Genomic DNA, 16,490 nt, shown 5'->3' with positions numbered 1-16,490 from the left:
ATTCTGATTTTTAAAACGCTGATGAAGACATGCTAAATTGATTTCATAGCTCACACCAGTGACTCACAGCTCACAATTTGAAAACCTTTATTCTAGATGAATCACAATATGTCAGAATATAGAAAGACAAAGTTGCTAAACTCAACAATTTTGGTAGATTAGTCACACCCTAATAGAAATGCAGGGTGATCTGAAACAACAGTCAAACATAAACAACAGTGCCAAGTAACATCCCACTACAAGTAAGCCTTAAAGAAGAGGCAGCGAGGTAGGAACACATAAGGGAAAATAGATACCTGAGATACAGCAACAAACCCATTTGACTCTTACAGACAATAACTATTAAGCCAATACTAAACACTGGAATAACAAATTATTCAACCCTCCAGTATTTTCTGTGCCATTCTGCTCCTAACTTGATCTTCTATCATAAGTTTGAAATTGCTACAGAGAGTAGGGTGAAAGAAAGTGGTTTCTGTATTCCTGGGGTTTGGTACTGTTACCACATTCTGATTCCAACTGCTTTTTTACCCAGAACAGTGCAAACCCAAGACAGGAAAAGGCTTCCTACACCTTGCTACCATTTAAACTAGGGCCATCTATAGGCAACTTCATGGAAGAGAAAGAAAAGTATTCTAAAATTGCCAGCGATCTTTAGCTAGACATCTGGTTTGACCATAGTTTAGACATACTAATAAGCCAAATAAAGGAGTTTCGGGGGAACAATGGTCACTGAAAAGTAACTCGAGAAGACTAAAATCAGAGAAAGGAAAAGTGAGGAGCAGATAACTTCATTGTAAGTGATGTTTGTTTTTCAGAAATAGAATCAAATACCTTCTGATTACCAGCTGTGTCACCAGAGATATAAGATTTCTTACACTGGTAAGAGGTTAGAATAGGTAACCTGAAAATCCCTTCCAACTCTAAAAATCTGTAATTATTAGCTTAAATCCCAACATCAAATAACATTCTCTGGAAGTATTAGATGATCAGACACTCCTGTAGGTACCCACAGAGGATAATCCTGCCAATAGAAAACACAATGAAGATCCCACATATAACAGCCCCTTTCCAAATCAGTGGCTATACAAAGAAGAAAAAATTACTTCGTTTTCACAATGAAAATGTTTTTTTAAAAGTACATACAAATATCAAAATTTTTCAGATTATATGTTTTAAATATGCATAGTATATTGGTACATCAACTTTGCCTCAATAAAACTATTTAAAAATACTACTGCCATTTTTCCATTATATAAACAAATTATTTCATTACAATGATTCAAAAATCAATATTACAGCCATACCCCCCACCCCAGTTTTTTTAGGTTTCTCTTTTAAATTTATTTTTCCCTTGTTGTCAGGTTTTATTGTATTCCTTTCATTTCCTAAATCAACAATAATCAAAAAGCATAGTTACCAACGTTAATGAGCACTGAAATTTTCTGTTGCTATACAAATAATCCATTATCACACTCTAGAATATATCTTTCCTTTAACAACTAATATCATAGTCTAAAAAAATTCTCCAGATGCCTTAATGATTCCATTTCCTCCTTCCCATTCGTTACGGAAATTCAATTTTCGACCACCCCTATCTCCATGCTACCTCTGCAGGGTTTAGCATTCATTTTCTTCCCTCATTCCTTCTCACAAAAGCATTTGAAATAAAAATCTGAAAACTACCCCAAAAAAGGAGAAACACCAGGAAGGCTACTCACGTCAGATTTAGAGGACATATTCTCCTCCACGTCTGAATCGTTGGGATCCACGATGTCATCGAATGGCGGTAATGCTGACTTCTTCTTCTCTGATGCCTCACTTTCAATTTTGACTTTTCCCATCTTGACATGAGATTTATCTTTTATCTGTTTTTTGTCAGCAGAACAAGTGAGTATCAGTGGTGGTGCACTAGAAAAACTTTTAAATAAAGCCTCTGAGCTACTCTTTTTCCTTTTTTTGGCTGAGAGTTCTTCAGAATCTGAAATGGGGGGCCTCTTACTAGGAGCCTTCTTATCTTGCTGTCCACTGGTGACGGTGAGTAAGTTACTGTCAGGTTTTGGCTCTTTTGACATGGGTTTAGGTTCCTTGAAGGCCATCTTAGGAACTATTTTCTCTTCTTTCAGTGGTTTATTTTCTTTGGGTTTCTTAGAGGATTCTTTGGAAGATTTGTTGTGATCCCTGGAAGGTTCTTTGAAGGCACTTTTATGTTCTCTGGAGTCTTTAGAAGGTTTTTCCTTGTGCTCCTTCATTAATTTGTGAGGCTTTGAAAAACTGGTACTACTGCTGCTGCTGCTGCTACTGCTGCTGCTGCTGCTGCTGCTACTGCTGCTGCTGCTGCTACTGCTACTGCTACTGCTGCTGCTGCTGCTGCTGCTGCTGCTACTGCTGCTGCTGCTGCTGCTGCTGGTATGAATACTCCTATTAGGGTCCTGCAGAAAGGGGAGAAGAAAATCAAACTCTTAAAACTGAACGGCAATAAAGAGTCAAAAGCCAATTTCCTTGAATTTGATATACTCAAAGAGATCCTTCTTTGATTCCTAAAAAATATTTTAATATACTCCAACCACCACAGTATAACAGTGGGAACAGTGTATGCAAGAAACATAGGGAGAAAAGGTTACCATGATCAAAGAATTTAATGAGGCAAGCTGTTTTCTTAATCATTGAAAGCATAGTTTTAAAACATTTCAATTCACAAATGTTAACTACGCGCTCTCCTAGAAGATACAAAGATGGATAACACATGGCCCTCACTCTCAATAACTATGATTGACAGTTGTTGGAAGACCCACCTTTTAAGTGCTATGACAACCAAAAGAAAGGGATATTTAATTCTTTTGGGGCATGAGAAGAAGAATAATTCAGAAGTTCATTGAAAAGTAATATTAAATTAGGTCCTAGAGGATAGGAAATAATTACTAGAAAGAGAAGAATGAAATGGTACTTAGAGACCAAGGACCAGAATAAACTAAACAGCAAGGGAGTGAAGCGCTGACTTCATTCGGGGAGCTGCATCGAGCTACACACAGTGACGCCAGTCTGTAAATGACTTTGTAATGTCAAGAATCACAAGCACTCAAAAAGAAAATGATTCTCAATTTCAGATAAAAACTATTATTTTATGCTGTCCAAAGTTCTATCAATTAAGGAATATGTCTCCCACCCATAAGGGTGAAAAAGAAGGAGTCTAACAAAGATTTAACTTAACCATCAAATGGACTGAAGATTTTATCAATTACTTGGAAGAGTTAATTGCTCCTACTTCACTTTAAATGTCAGCAATACTAATATAATATATACTAATATAAACAACTTAAGGTGTGTAACCTCTATATATTCTTTCTGTAGGAACAAAATTCTCAGGCCATACTTACCCTACATGTGAACCTCTATCATTAATAGTAATAATAAGAAACAGAAGTAGATCCTGGACATGCAAAAATCTACACCAATACTAAAAGAAGAGCGCTTTCTTGCTTACTTCCACCTCCTAATGGAACCAAAGACAAATAAATGTCCAGATTTTCAACTAGAATTTACATCTTCAGGCTTATTATTTTTTATCTCTAACTTACCCACTTAAGCCTCATGATAGGCAAACTAACCCTATATCCCTTAATATCTAGGATGACACAAGAAAGTCAATAGGTAGGGCATACACTTTTCACTGAAATGAACAATCTAATACTTAATCTATGGGGAAACGAGAAATTATTGCTCTTAGTGGGAATATGTATTTTTTGTTTCTTACATTTTTTGGTCTAATTTGCTCAACAACAAAATGACATATGCCAAATTATTTCACTTGTTTTCTCAAATGATCATTTTTGCTTAAAATTATAAAATGGTAAAGTTACTAAAGTGAAATCTTGCTCTTATTGATCAAAAGTGACAATTTGTTACAAAACATCTTAATCTGAGATTTAAAAACAGAATGCTAAAGATAGAATTCATATTACTGAAGCTGCATTATTTTATAAATTCTGTTATAAGACATTTCCTGGCATGTTAAGCAATACTATGAATAATTAAAATAAAGTATAATGGACAAACTAAATTAAGGAAGAACGTTTTGAAATCTAATAGCCTTGAGGTTTTTTTTTTTTTAATTGGTTTGTTGACTCTAAATTTTGGCAATTTGCAATCAGTAGTCTAATTATGGCTCTAACACACCAAGCACTGCTATTTAATATTCAACCTATGTGGAGTATGACACATATTTTTATAAATGTAACTTCTGAAAATACACTATTTGTAAACTATCAACATATTTCTAATGTTAAGCATTAAAAATAGTAATATTTCAGCACCAGGAAAACAAAACAAAACTTATTCAGGGGTCTTTCCTTGATATATTTTAAAAGCCTTTCTTCAGAACAAGCTGAAATTCTTAACACAAGGTACATAGTGGTATATTAAACAGATTATTATGTCACAGAAATTCTAAGTTCTTTTCTTAATTACATGCATATACAAAACTCGAGAAATACAAGTTCTTAAAACTTTTTATTCTCTGTAGGTCAAGGTACTTAGTGCTATCTTTTCACCCACTCAACAAATCTTGGTACAAGCAAGTGGCCCAACCCTTCTTATTCCTTCTCCTTTTGTAATTCCTACCTCAAAAAGCTTTCTTTAAGCTAAAAGAAGAAGTCAAGAGGACAAATGTATTCCATAACAATGTGCTAGACAAATAAAAATTTAAAAATAACAAAAAGGAGAGAGAATGATTTCTATTATATAGAACAGCATTTCCTTTGGCCTGGGTCTGTGATAAATGACAAAGTTCAAATATATGCCACCAGATTCCATATTCATACATATAATAAATATGAAACAGTTGCTTAAATATATAGTCAGGCATTAAATTGTTTCTGACACAGAATAAAAACTTGCATTGATTACACACACACACATCTCCCAAACACATTCATATTCTCATTCTCTCTCTCTCTCTCTCTCTCTCTCTCTCTCTCTCTCTCTCACACACACACACACACACACACACACACACACTCTAGTCAGTGGCTTTTTAAAAGTTTTATTGAACCATTAACCTCATTATGTAAAATTGTGGATGTGTAACCGACGTGATTCTGCAATCTGCATTTGGGGTAAAATTGGGGGCTCATAACCCACTTCAATCTAATGTATGAAATATGATATGTCAAGAGCTTTGTAATGTTGTGAACAACCAATAAAAAAAAAGAACCATTAACCTCAAAATTAAGTGCCACTAAGCATCACAGACTAATTACCATTCAATGTGAAGTTTACACATGTTGTATAATTCAAATTCCCTTTGCCTGAGGCTGATTAGGACAAACTGAATATCAAGCAATCCAACAAAAGAGAACATGTCTGCATAATTCAAATCTCAAATATTTAAGGCAAATGGCTTTTTAAATATAAATACCCATATATTTGCACTAACTTTACAATCTGTGAATATAAGGTATAGTATTTTCTTTCATTCATTCATGTCTACTGAAAGCTTCCTTATTTCAATTTCAAACAACAGGTCTCTTTAAAGTATAATCTTTTCTAATACTAGTTGTCAGCACTCTTATAGATGGCTTAAGAAAAGGAGAGGTGGTAACTACTGGCCAAAGTAAGGTTTTTGATTATATGTGGTTTTTCAATTTCCATGTTATCTCTGTGTCTTCTTCCCACTGGTAACTCAAAGCTGATTCAACTACTGTTTCTTTCCTCTCTGTCCGACTTTAACTGGTTTCTGCATTGTGCAAGATTTTCATATCAATCACATTTTGTTCAATGAAATTTGCATACAGACAAACACATATGCCTCAAAGTTTTATTTATCAGAATTAATAATTCTCTTAAAAGAATGAACTGCATTTTAAAAGGATACTGCCTAAAAACTGACATATAGTCCAAGAGGTTATCCCTATGTAGGGATAAGAAAAACTATGATGGTCAAACTGCAGCTTCCAAAATAAAAGTCTCTTCTGTTGTGTCATTAAAAACATGTCAAATGACACAGAGCAAAGATATACCATCTGAAGCTATGAACAAAGTATAAATGCTCAGAATTATGGGTGGGAAAAACCTTGAATTTGATTTACCTCTTCCATTTCAACCACAAATCCAACCCTCTCTTAAACCAGTCAGCTCTGGAGCGAGAGGCAGTGGGGCTTGAAGAATGTGCTGTGGGGTTATGGATATCCTAAGAGAAAAAGCTGGTTGTACAGGGCTTCATCAGCAAAGGCTCCAAGCTAGATCCAAAGGCACTCAATAGGAGGGAGATGGGCTCTACTCCTGGGGATGGGAAATGAGACCAGAAAGAAGGCAAAGCATTCCCTGGTATGCAGATAGGAATCAGGCAATATGCCTGCTGCTACAGTACAGGCTGAGATGCCCATACCTCTCTGGCTTATACATTACAACACCTAAGGTCTCCTACCAGTTCAACCTGAGCCCCTACACATATAAATAACAAGTCTCATATAAATATAAATAACATATAAATAACAAGTCTCAGGGTAGCAAAAATAAGAATGATCACATACCTAATGAATCTTCTGGAAGAGACAGATTAAATACTGATGTCAAAAACAGTATGATTACTTATGAAGAATCAAACAGAATATGAAAAATAAATTCTAGGAAAAAAAGCAAAAATACAAGCACTGAAAACAATGGCAAAATAATGGAAGTCTGAAGAACAGTTGGAGGAAACCTAACATACCATACATTTCAGAGGCGTCTACAGAAGAAGCAAACAGAAAAGACAGAAGAGGCAATCGTGAAGGCTGATGTGGAAGAAGTTTCTACAAACTAAAGATGTGACTGAAGTGCAACCCCATAGGGTTCTTCAAAATGCAGACAGGACTAATCATAAACTGCACACCCAGGATAAAAAGAAAAGTGACATGTTACAAGGAACAATAATTACTCAAAAGAAACAGACTCAAATTAACATTGCATTTTTTCATTTGTAACACAAGATTCTAAAACAAAGTAACACAACATCTGGATGACTGTGAGAAAAAGAAGAGCAGTAATCCCTCTCACCCTCAGAAGCTATCTTCCAAGACTTCCAGGAGATGCCTGGATAAAACTGAACCCTACGCACACAATGTTTTCTCCTATACATATGTACCTATGATAAAGTTTATTTTATAAATTAAGCACAGTAAGAGAAATCATGACAATTACATAATAAAAATAGAACAATTATGCAATATATTGTAATAAAAGCAATTTAGAAGTTATGAATGGTTCACTGGGGAATTTTCCATCTGATACTTTTCTTCCATCATTGATCACATACTTGAAACCATGGAAAGAAAACCACGGATAAGGGAGAACTACTGTACAACCCAAACATCCTGCACCTGATGTGAACTATCTGCCAGCACTTAACAATTCAAGGAGCACAATCCCCCTGCTGCATCTAAGAAAGGGACTAGAGAAGGGATTCTAACCAAATGAAAATCAAACAGAAAAGAAATACTTTATGTATGGAAAGATGAAAGGGAAAGAAATGGAGTGCAATGTATCACATGCTCTTTATGAATTAAATCTAAATGAATAATAAACTATGTGTATATGTAACATAAGTGACCAATATGAATTCCTGACAGAAAAGTCTAGAAGAAATCTGGACCTTCAATTAGGAAAGGCAGAGTATTGTCAAGATTAAGAAAATGCTCATATATTTTTTCATGTTACAGTGAAAAAAATCTGAATTATGGACAGTCAAAAGGGAAGGTAGCCAATAAGGAAATAGAAAGGTTCAGAAGAACTGTCACATCAACAAAGGGAAAATGGAAAGCCAGGCAGGAGATGCAGTCACAGATACTCCAAAGGTTCAATCTTGGAGGGTCTCTTGAGCCTTGGAGTTTAGAGGACAGCCTGGGCCACATAGTGAGACTATATCTCAAAAAAGGTGAAGGGGATGGGAAGTGATTATATATTTGAAAATATAGCAGAATTAAGAAAAATCCAAAAGTCAAATGTAATTACTAACAATTATATAAGTATATAATTATCACTATTAATGAACAAGGTAAAAAGATAGTAACAAAAAGAAGTGTCACTCAATAAAAATGAAAGAACTAGATTCTGCCACTGGAAGATAGTGTCAGATCTAAAAAGACAAGGGTCACTTACAAATTGTTTTTACAAGAGACGCAAGTTTGAGAAAAGTTTAAAATAAAGAAATGAGCCTAGAAATACTAGTAGGCTGGGTGTGGTGACACATGCTTATAATCCCAGCAGCTTGCAAGTTTGAGGCCAGCCTTGGCAATTTGGTGAGGCTCTAACCAATTAGTGAGATATTACCTTAAAATAAAAACTAATAAAGAACGTTCCCCCAAAGAAAGCACAAGTGCTATATTAATATCAAACAATGGACTTCAAAGTTAAAAGCCCCAAGCAGCAAAAACCATGTAAGAAGCTAAGTTACATACGGCAAAAGAATTTAATATTTTAGAAAACCTTGAAGTATATTTAATTGTTAAACAAGAAATCAACACATTTTGGCATAAATGGACAGATCTAATAAAATGATTATGGGCTTAATAAAATGAACTAAAGCAACCCCCAACTGATTTAATAATTATGTAAAAAACTTTCTATCCCTTGAAGAAAACATAATTTTATATGAGTCCATAGAATAACAAAAATCAATCATGAGGTATTATAAACTTTAAAATACCCTTTTAAAATGTTTGAATAGATTATAATGATTGATCATATTCTAATGAAATACAAAAAATAAAAACAAAAAGAGAACAATGAAAAGAGCACTTAATATAAAAAGCAGTTTAGCGGCACAGAAAACATGTCCTCAAAGGAAGATTTAAAGCCCCTACTACATTCATTGTTTAAAAAGGAAAAGAGACTTAGTACTCACTTTCCCTGAGAAACTAGAAAAAAAAAATCCACAAAATATGCCAACATTATGATACATTATGATATCAAATATAATGAAAAAATCTTTAAAAGAAACAAATTTCACCAACATTATGCTTCAATTCCATCATTGTATTACTGCCTTAAATGTACATTTAGTGTTCCAAGTAACAAAGAGAAATGTATCAAGTTAATTCTGACTTAAAGGACATCTACAATCCACTTTTCTACTACAACTAAACAAGTTGATATTTCTTTAATTCAAAATTAAAAAGTAATAAGCATTCCTATAAAAAATAAAACTTATGAGGAGACAGCAATTTACAAAGATTTCAAAATAGGTAGGTAAAGACCAACAGAAACAACTAAATAGTGTAACAGGGGGCAGGGGGCTTAAGAGAAAGAGAGAAAAAGAAAGTGTATGTGTGTGGTATGTGTGTATGTGAGTGTGTGTGTGAGTGTGTGTGTGTGAGTGGGTGTGTGTGTGTGTGTGTGTGTGTGTGTGAGAGAGAGAGACTGTGATGTTTTGGGGGAAGGGTGAAGCAAAATAGGCTGCTGGCGTTTATAGGCTTTTAAAACACCATTTGACTTTAAACCATAATGTTTATTAAAATTAATATTAAAAGACGGTAAGATTGTAAAACAGCAAACATTTCAACAATTGGTCTGATTTAAAAAAAAAAAAAAAGAAGAAGAAGAAGGAAAGCTTATCTGAACAATGAGGGCTAACTAGAACCAATACAACCCCAAACTTAACGTTTATCAGTCAATGGAAAAGGGATTTAAAAAAACATGAACAACTGGAAGAGAAATGGCACTTGAAAATAGCAACAGAATTCTTTCATTCAGTAACAATCTCAGTGATCAATCCACAAAACAACATGAAATGTTTATACACACACAAATAAGAAAAATAAAAGATGGCTGTTATGGGACTTTACTCATTTTCACATTTTAATAATGTTACTTTACTTTTTATAGGTGACATTAAAGTTACAGGGAATTCTGCCATATATTTCCATAGTTTAGGAAAAAAAATACATACAAAAAGTCATTTCTAAAAATAATTATGTAAAAATGAGCAGAGGTTTAAAGAATTATAGAATTATTCTTAAATTTCTCAATTTGCCTGAATCTGTACAATAGTCAACCAGTACAGACATACCCACATCTACAGAAATACAGGTAAGCCTGGATTTTGAAACAATTAACAAAAGATGCAGCAATCATCCAGCAACTAAGTATGAACCAACATTAATGTGAAAGAGGAACAAAAGATGATATTTGCCATTCAAGGAGAGAACCTAGACATGGATAACAGATTCCCCTCAGCCAAACCTGGCCATGAGTTCTTCTAATTCTTTATTTGGACAGACTGGCCTCAATAACAGTTACAAAGAGCAATTACATCTGGAAACAAAGGATACCTGCTTGAGGACTTTAAAAAGGAAACTAAAATGAACTCTTCACTCTAGGATGGTCAAGTGTGGTAGAAGGGCTAGACTGAGTAGAAACCACTGGATTGGAGATGGGAGAGTGGAAGAAGTAACAGCTTACTGAATGTTTACTAGTACAAATACTACGTAGAGTTTTATAATTTGTGAATTAGCTATTATTATCCCTATTTTACAATCAAAGAAACTGAAGAACAGACACCAATGTGTCTGTCCAAAGATACATTGAACTCATGGTAGCCTGACTCCAGTGCCCTAGTCTGGACCACTGTATTTTATGGACTCTTTAAGTTAATTGTTCTCAAAACCAGCTTTCAGTGCTAGGGATATAGCTCAGTTGGTAGAGTGCTTGCCTCACATGCATAATGCCCTGGGTTCAACCCAAGGCCAACAACAACAACAACAACAGCTTTCAAGTGTTGCCAGTATAACCTAAGTGTGAGATAAAACAAAGGATGAGCACAAAAGGACTAAGTGACTTTACAAGGCTAACAATATGTCTAGGCAGAACTATGCAAATGAAGTTCTACTGAGTTCCAACAGAATATGTTATTTAGGGTAGGAATAGGTGGCAAAAAATTTATTTTGAAATTATTTTATTTCAAGTTGATTACATTTTGAGCTTTTGTTATCAAATAAATATTTTATTTAAAATTGATAGATTTAGTGAGTTGTGCCCAAAGGATGTACGTGATATTAGAAAAATCAATTCCTCCTACAATGACCTGGCAGAGCACAGATATTTCCACTCATTTCAAAGGGTATCAGAAAACTGCATTATGTCTAATTTCACAATTAAATGTTTTTGAAATCAATGTAAAAATCTAATATATTACATAATTTAAAATTAAAAAAAAAACTTCTAGTACTCAAAATAAACACTAAACAGTCACCTCTGAAAAAAAGTGAGGTAGAGAAATTACCAATAAGAAAACTGAAGGGTTCTATAAAGGGCCCTATAGGAGGTGACTGGAAGGAAAGGTAATTTGAGAAATTTAGCACAAAACTAAGGTGGTAATAAAGAAAAATAACAACATTTAGATTCACAAAAGGAAACAACTGTACAAGAAAGAAAACATGGTAACTGTAAATATATTAGCTGAGAATAAACATTTTACCTAGCCATGCTTAGTGACTTTCAACTTTTAGAAATTAATACATTCAACCTGCTAAATAATTTAAATTTCCTTGTCTATAAAGTGGAAACCATAATATTACCATAAGAGTATTTATACCACCAAGGTCACACTGATAATAAAATAACTTTAATATATATGAAAGCACCCCATGTATACATATGTGTATACACAGGTTGAGCTGAATATCTGAAATCCTAAATGCAACTCTGAAACATTTTGAACATTGATATGAGAAAAAAATTTGAGAACTATTGTGATGCCACAAATGGAAAATTCCACAGCTGACCTATTGTGATGGGTCATAGTCTAAACACAGGTACATTAGATGAATAAAATTATTCTCAAGCTATGTATATATGATGCACATGAAATATAAATAACTTGCTGCTTAGAATTGGGTTGTTCCAAAGATGCATCATTCTGTATATGTAAATATTCCAAAACTTTAAAATTCCAAAACACTACCAGTTCCAAACATTTCAGAAAAGAGATATTCGACCTGTTATAAATAGTACATACAATATATATAATGAGCCAGGCACATAGCAGGAACTATGAAAATGCTTTCAGTTGCTACTATGTTACTGCTGCTATAATAAACACCTAAAACTTTTTTTTTATTGGTTGTTCAAAACATTACATAGTTCTTGATATATCATATTTCACACTTTGATTCAAGTGGGTTATGAACTCCCATTTTTACCCCGTATACAGATTGCAGAGTCACATCAGTTACACTTCCACTGATTTACATATTGACATACTCATGTCTGTTGTATTCTGCTGCCTTTCCTATCCTCTACTATCCCCCCTCCCCTCCCATCCCCTCCCCTCTTCTCTCTCTACCCCCTATACTGTAATTCATTTCTCCCCCTTGTATTATTTTTTCCTTTCCCCTCACTTCCTCTTGTATGTAATTTTGTATAACCCTGAGGGTCTCCTTCCATTTCCAAGCAATTTCCCTTCTCTCTCCCTTTCCCTCCCACCTCTCATCCCTGTTTAATGTTAGTCATCTTCTCATGCTCTTCTTCCCTACTCTGTTCTTAGTTACTCTCCTTATATCAAAGAAGACATTTGGCATTTGTTTTTTAGGGATTGGCTAGCTTCACTTAGCATAATCTGCTCTAATGCCATTCATTTCCCTCCAAATTCAATAATTTGTCATATTTTAATGCAGAGTAATACTCCATTGTGTATAAATGCCACATTTTTTTTATCCATTCGTCTACTGAAGGGCATCTAGGTTGCTTCCACAGTCTTGCTATTGTGAATTGTGCTGCTATGAACATCGATGTAGCAGTGTCCCTGTAGCATGCTCTTTTTAGGTCTTTAGGGAATAGACCGAGAAGGGGAATAGCTTAGTCAAATGGTGGTTCCATTCCCAGCTTTCCAAGAAATCTCCATACTGCTTTCCAAATTGGTTGCACCAATTTGCAGTCCCACCAACAATGTACAAGTGTACCCTTTTCCCCACATCCTCGCCAGCACTTGTTGTTGTTTGACTTCCTAATGGCTGCCAATCTTACTGGAGTGAGATGGTATCTTAGGGTGGTTTTGATTTGCATTTCTCTGACTGCTAGAGATGGTGAGCATTTTTTCATGTACTTGTTGATTGATTGTATGTCCTCTTCTGAGAAGTGTCTGTTTAGGTCCTTGGCCCATTTGTTGATTGGGTTATTTGTTATCTTATTGTCTAATTTTTTGAGTTCTTTATATACTCTGGATATTAGGGCTCTATCTGAAGTGTGAGGAGTAAAGATTTGTCCCATGATGTAGGCTCCCTATTTACCTCTCTTATTGTTTCTTTTGCTGAGAAAAAACTTTTTAGTTTGAGCAAGTCCCATTTGTTGATTCTTGTTATTAACTCTTGTGCTATGGGTGTCCTATTGAGGAATTTGGAGCCCGACCCCACAGTATATAGGTCGTAGCCAACTTTTTCTTCTATCAGATGTCTTGTCTCTGATTTGATATCAAGCTCCTTGATCCATTTTGAGTTAACTTTTGTGCATGGCGAGAGAAAGGGATTCAGTTTCATTTTGTTGCATATGGATTTCCAGTTTTCCTAGCACCATTTGTTGAAGATGCTATCCTTCCTCCATTGCATGCTTTTAGCCCCTTTATCAAATATAAGAAAGTTGTAGTTTTGTGGGTTGGTTTCTGTGTCCTCTATTCTGTACCATTGGTCCACCCGCCTGTTTTGGTACCAATACCATGCTGTTTTTGTTACTATTGCTCTGTAGTATAGTTTGAAGTCTGGTATCACTATACCACCTGATTCACACTTCCTGCTTAGCATTGTTTTTGCTATTCTGGGTCTTTTATTTTTCCATATGAATTTCATGATTGCTTTGTCAATTTCTACAAGATATGCCGTTGGGATTTTGATTGGCATTGCATTAAACCTATAGAGAACTTTTGGTAATATCGCCATTTTGATGATGTTAGTTTTGCCTATCCATGAACAGGGTATATTTTTCCATCTTCTAAGATCTTCTTCTATTTCTCTCTTTAGGGTTCTGTAGTTTTCATTGTATAAGTCTTTTACCTCTTTTGTTAGGTTGATTCCCAAGTATTTTATTATTTTTGAGGATATTGTGAATGGAGTGGTTGTCCTCATTTCCATTTCAGAGGATTTGTCGCTGATATACAGGAATGCCTTTGATTTATGCATGTTGATTTTATATCCTGCCACTTTGCTGAATTCATTTATTAGCTCTAATAGTTTCTTTGTAGACCCTTTTGGGTCTGCTAGGTATAGAATCATGTCATCTGTAAATAGTGATAATTTAAGTTCTTCTTTTCCTATTTTTATGCCTTTAATTTCTTTCGTCTAATTGCTCTGGCCAGTGTTTCGAGAACTATGTTGAACAGAAGTGGTGATAGAGGGCATCCCTGTCTTGTTCCAGATTTTAGAGGGAATGCCTTCAATTTTTCTCCATTCAGAATGATGCTAGCCTGAGGCTTAGCATAGATTGCTTTTACAATGTTGAGGTATGTTCCTGTTATCCCTAGTTTTTCGAGAGTTTTGAACATAAAGGGATGCTGTACTTTGCTTTTTCCGCATCTATCGAGATGATCATATGGTTCTTATTTTTAAGTCTATTGATGTGGTGAATAACATTTATTGATTTCCGTATATTGAACCAGCCTTGTATCCCAGGGATGAATCCTACTTGATCATGGTGTACAATTTTTTTGATATGATTTTGTATCCGATTCGCCAGAATTTTATTGAGGATTTTTGCGTCTAGGTTGATTAGAGATATAGGTCTGTAGTTTTCTTTCTTTGAAGTGTCTTTGTCTGGTTTAGGAATCAGGGTGATGTTGGCCTCGTAGAATGAATTTGGAAGTTCTCCCTCTTTTTCTATTTCCTGAAATAGCTTGAAAAGTATTGGTATTAGTTCCTCTTTAAAGGTTTTGTAAAACTCTGCTGTATACCCATCCGGTCCTGGGCTTTTCTTAGTTGGTAATCTTTTGATGGTTTCTTCTATTTCCTCAATTGATATTGGTCTGTTTAGGTTGTCTATATCTTCCTGTCTCAATCTGGGCAGATCATATGACTTAAGAAATTTATCGATGCCTTCACTATCTTCTATTTTATTGGAGTATAAGGATTCAAAATAATTTCTGATTATCTTCTGTATTTCTGAAGTGTCTGTTGTGATATTGCCTTTTTCATCCTGTATGCTAGTAATTTGAGTTCTCTCTCTTCTTCTCTTCATTAGCATGGCTAAGGGTGTGTCGATCTTATTTATTTTTTCAAAGAACCAACTTTTAGTTTTTCAATTTTTTCAATTGTTTCTTTTGTTTCGATTTCATTAATTTCAGCTCTGATTTTAATTATTTCCATTTTTAATTATATAACACACCATTATCAAACTTGACAATGTAGAAGTAAGTGTTCAAATGACAGAGATAGAAGATAGGAAAAGGAGCAGAAAAGAGAAAGAAATCAGGATAAAATGAACTTACAAAATTGAGAACTGAGAGACATTGCCCAATGTTGGTGAAATAAGAAAACATGTTCTATATTCAATATCGAGAAAATTATGAAAGTATCCAGGAGAAAAATTTAAAATGGTATTAAATTAAGTGGAAAGGAGGTGGAACAAATGAGTGAGAATCTCATGCAGAAATAGCAACTTCACAGTTTGGAAACTTTTGCAATAACCTTAGAACTTAGCAACAGTTAAAGAGATTCTTTCTAGGAAGTAGGAAGGAGTTAAAGATTAGCGCATTGGACTTTTGCTTTCTGTTAAACACTTTCTTTTGCACTTAATTCTTTTTTAAAAACAATGGGGGGGGCTGGGGATGTGGCTCAAGCAGTAGAGCGCTCGCCTGGCATGCGTGTGGCCCGGGTTCGATCCTCAGCACCACATACCAACAAAGATGTTGTGTCCGCCAAAATCTAAAAATAAACATTAAAATTCTCTCTCTCTCTCTCTCTCTCTCTCTCTCTCTCCCCCTCTCTCTCTCACTAAAAAAAAAAAAAATATTTAAAAAAAAAATGGGGGCTGGGGTTGTGGCTCAGTAGTAGAGCGCTCATCTAGCACGTGCAAGGCCCTGGGTTCAATCCTCAGCACCACATATAAATAAATAAGATAAAGGTATTATATCCAACTACAACTAAAAAATAAATATATTTTTAAAAGTTATAAAAAATGTACAGGTATTATTTAATATAAACTTCTTCAAGCTCCCAAATATACTTTTATATCCTCCCCCCTTTCATATGCCTCGCTAGGCTTCAAATATTTTGTAAAAAAATTTTCACTAGAAAAATAAAAACTATTCAAGTATGTGACTAGTTATCTTCCCATGTTTTAAAAATATTTTGATCTTCCTTCTGAGAAATTTAAAGGTTATGTCATCTTACTGTTCATGGAAAAATTATAATCAAGCACTAAGCTATGGATGGAGCTTGATAACTAAATTGCACTTCTGAGTTTTATACATTTTAGTCATACCATTAACATATATAGAAAAGTACTATGGTAGAATTGTGTAAATGTAATAT

General features: G+C 34.5%; 1 protein-coding gene across 2 annotated transcripts in view; it reads right to left on the bottom strand.

Annotated features, from left to right (window-relative positions):
• The window catches only part of MLLT3 (MLLT3 super elongation complex subunit), a 273,307-nt gene that overhangs the window by 60,536 nt on the left and 196,281 nt on the right, over positions 1-16,490 (bottom strand). For both annotated transcript variants that reach the window (XM_081261892.1, XM_081261893.1), the window contains exon 5: positions 1,722-2,432. In XM_081261892.1, the coding sequence (XP_081118018.1) occupies positions 1,722-2,432 (711 nt within the window). The remainder of the gene's footprint in view (positions 1-1,721; positions 2,433-16,490) is intronic.

This window comes from Spermophilus citellus, assembly GCF_964194105.1.
Source record: "Spermophilus citellus genome assembly, chromosome: 2".
Taxonomy (NCBI): domain Eukaryota; kingdom Metazoa; phylum Chordata; class Mammalia; order Rodentia; family Sciuridae; genus Spermophilus; species Spermophilus citellus.
The sequence above is the reverse complement of the archived record's forward strand: the minus strand, read 5'-3'. Positions and strand labels throughout refer to the sequence as shown.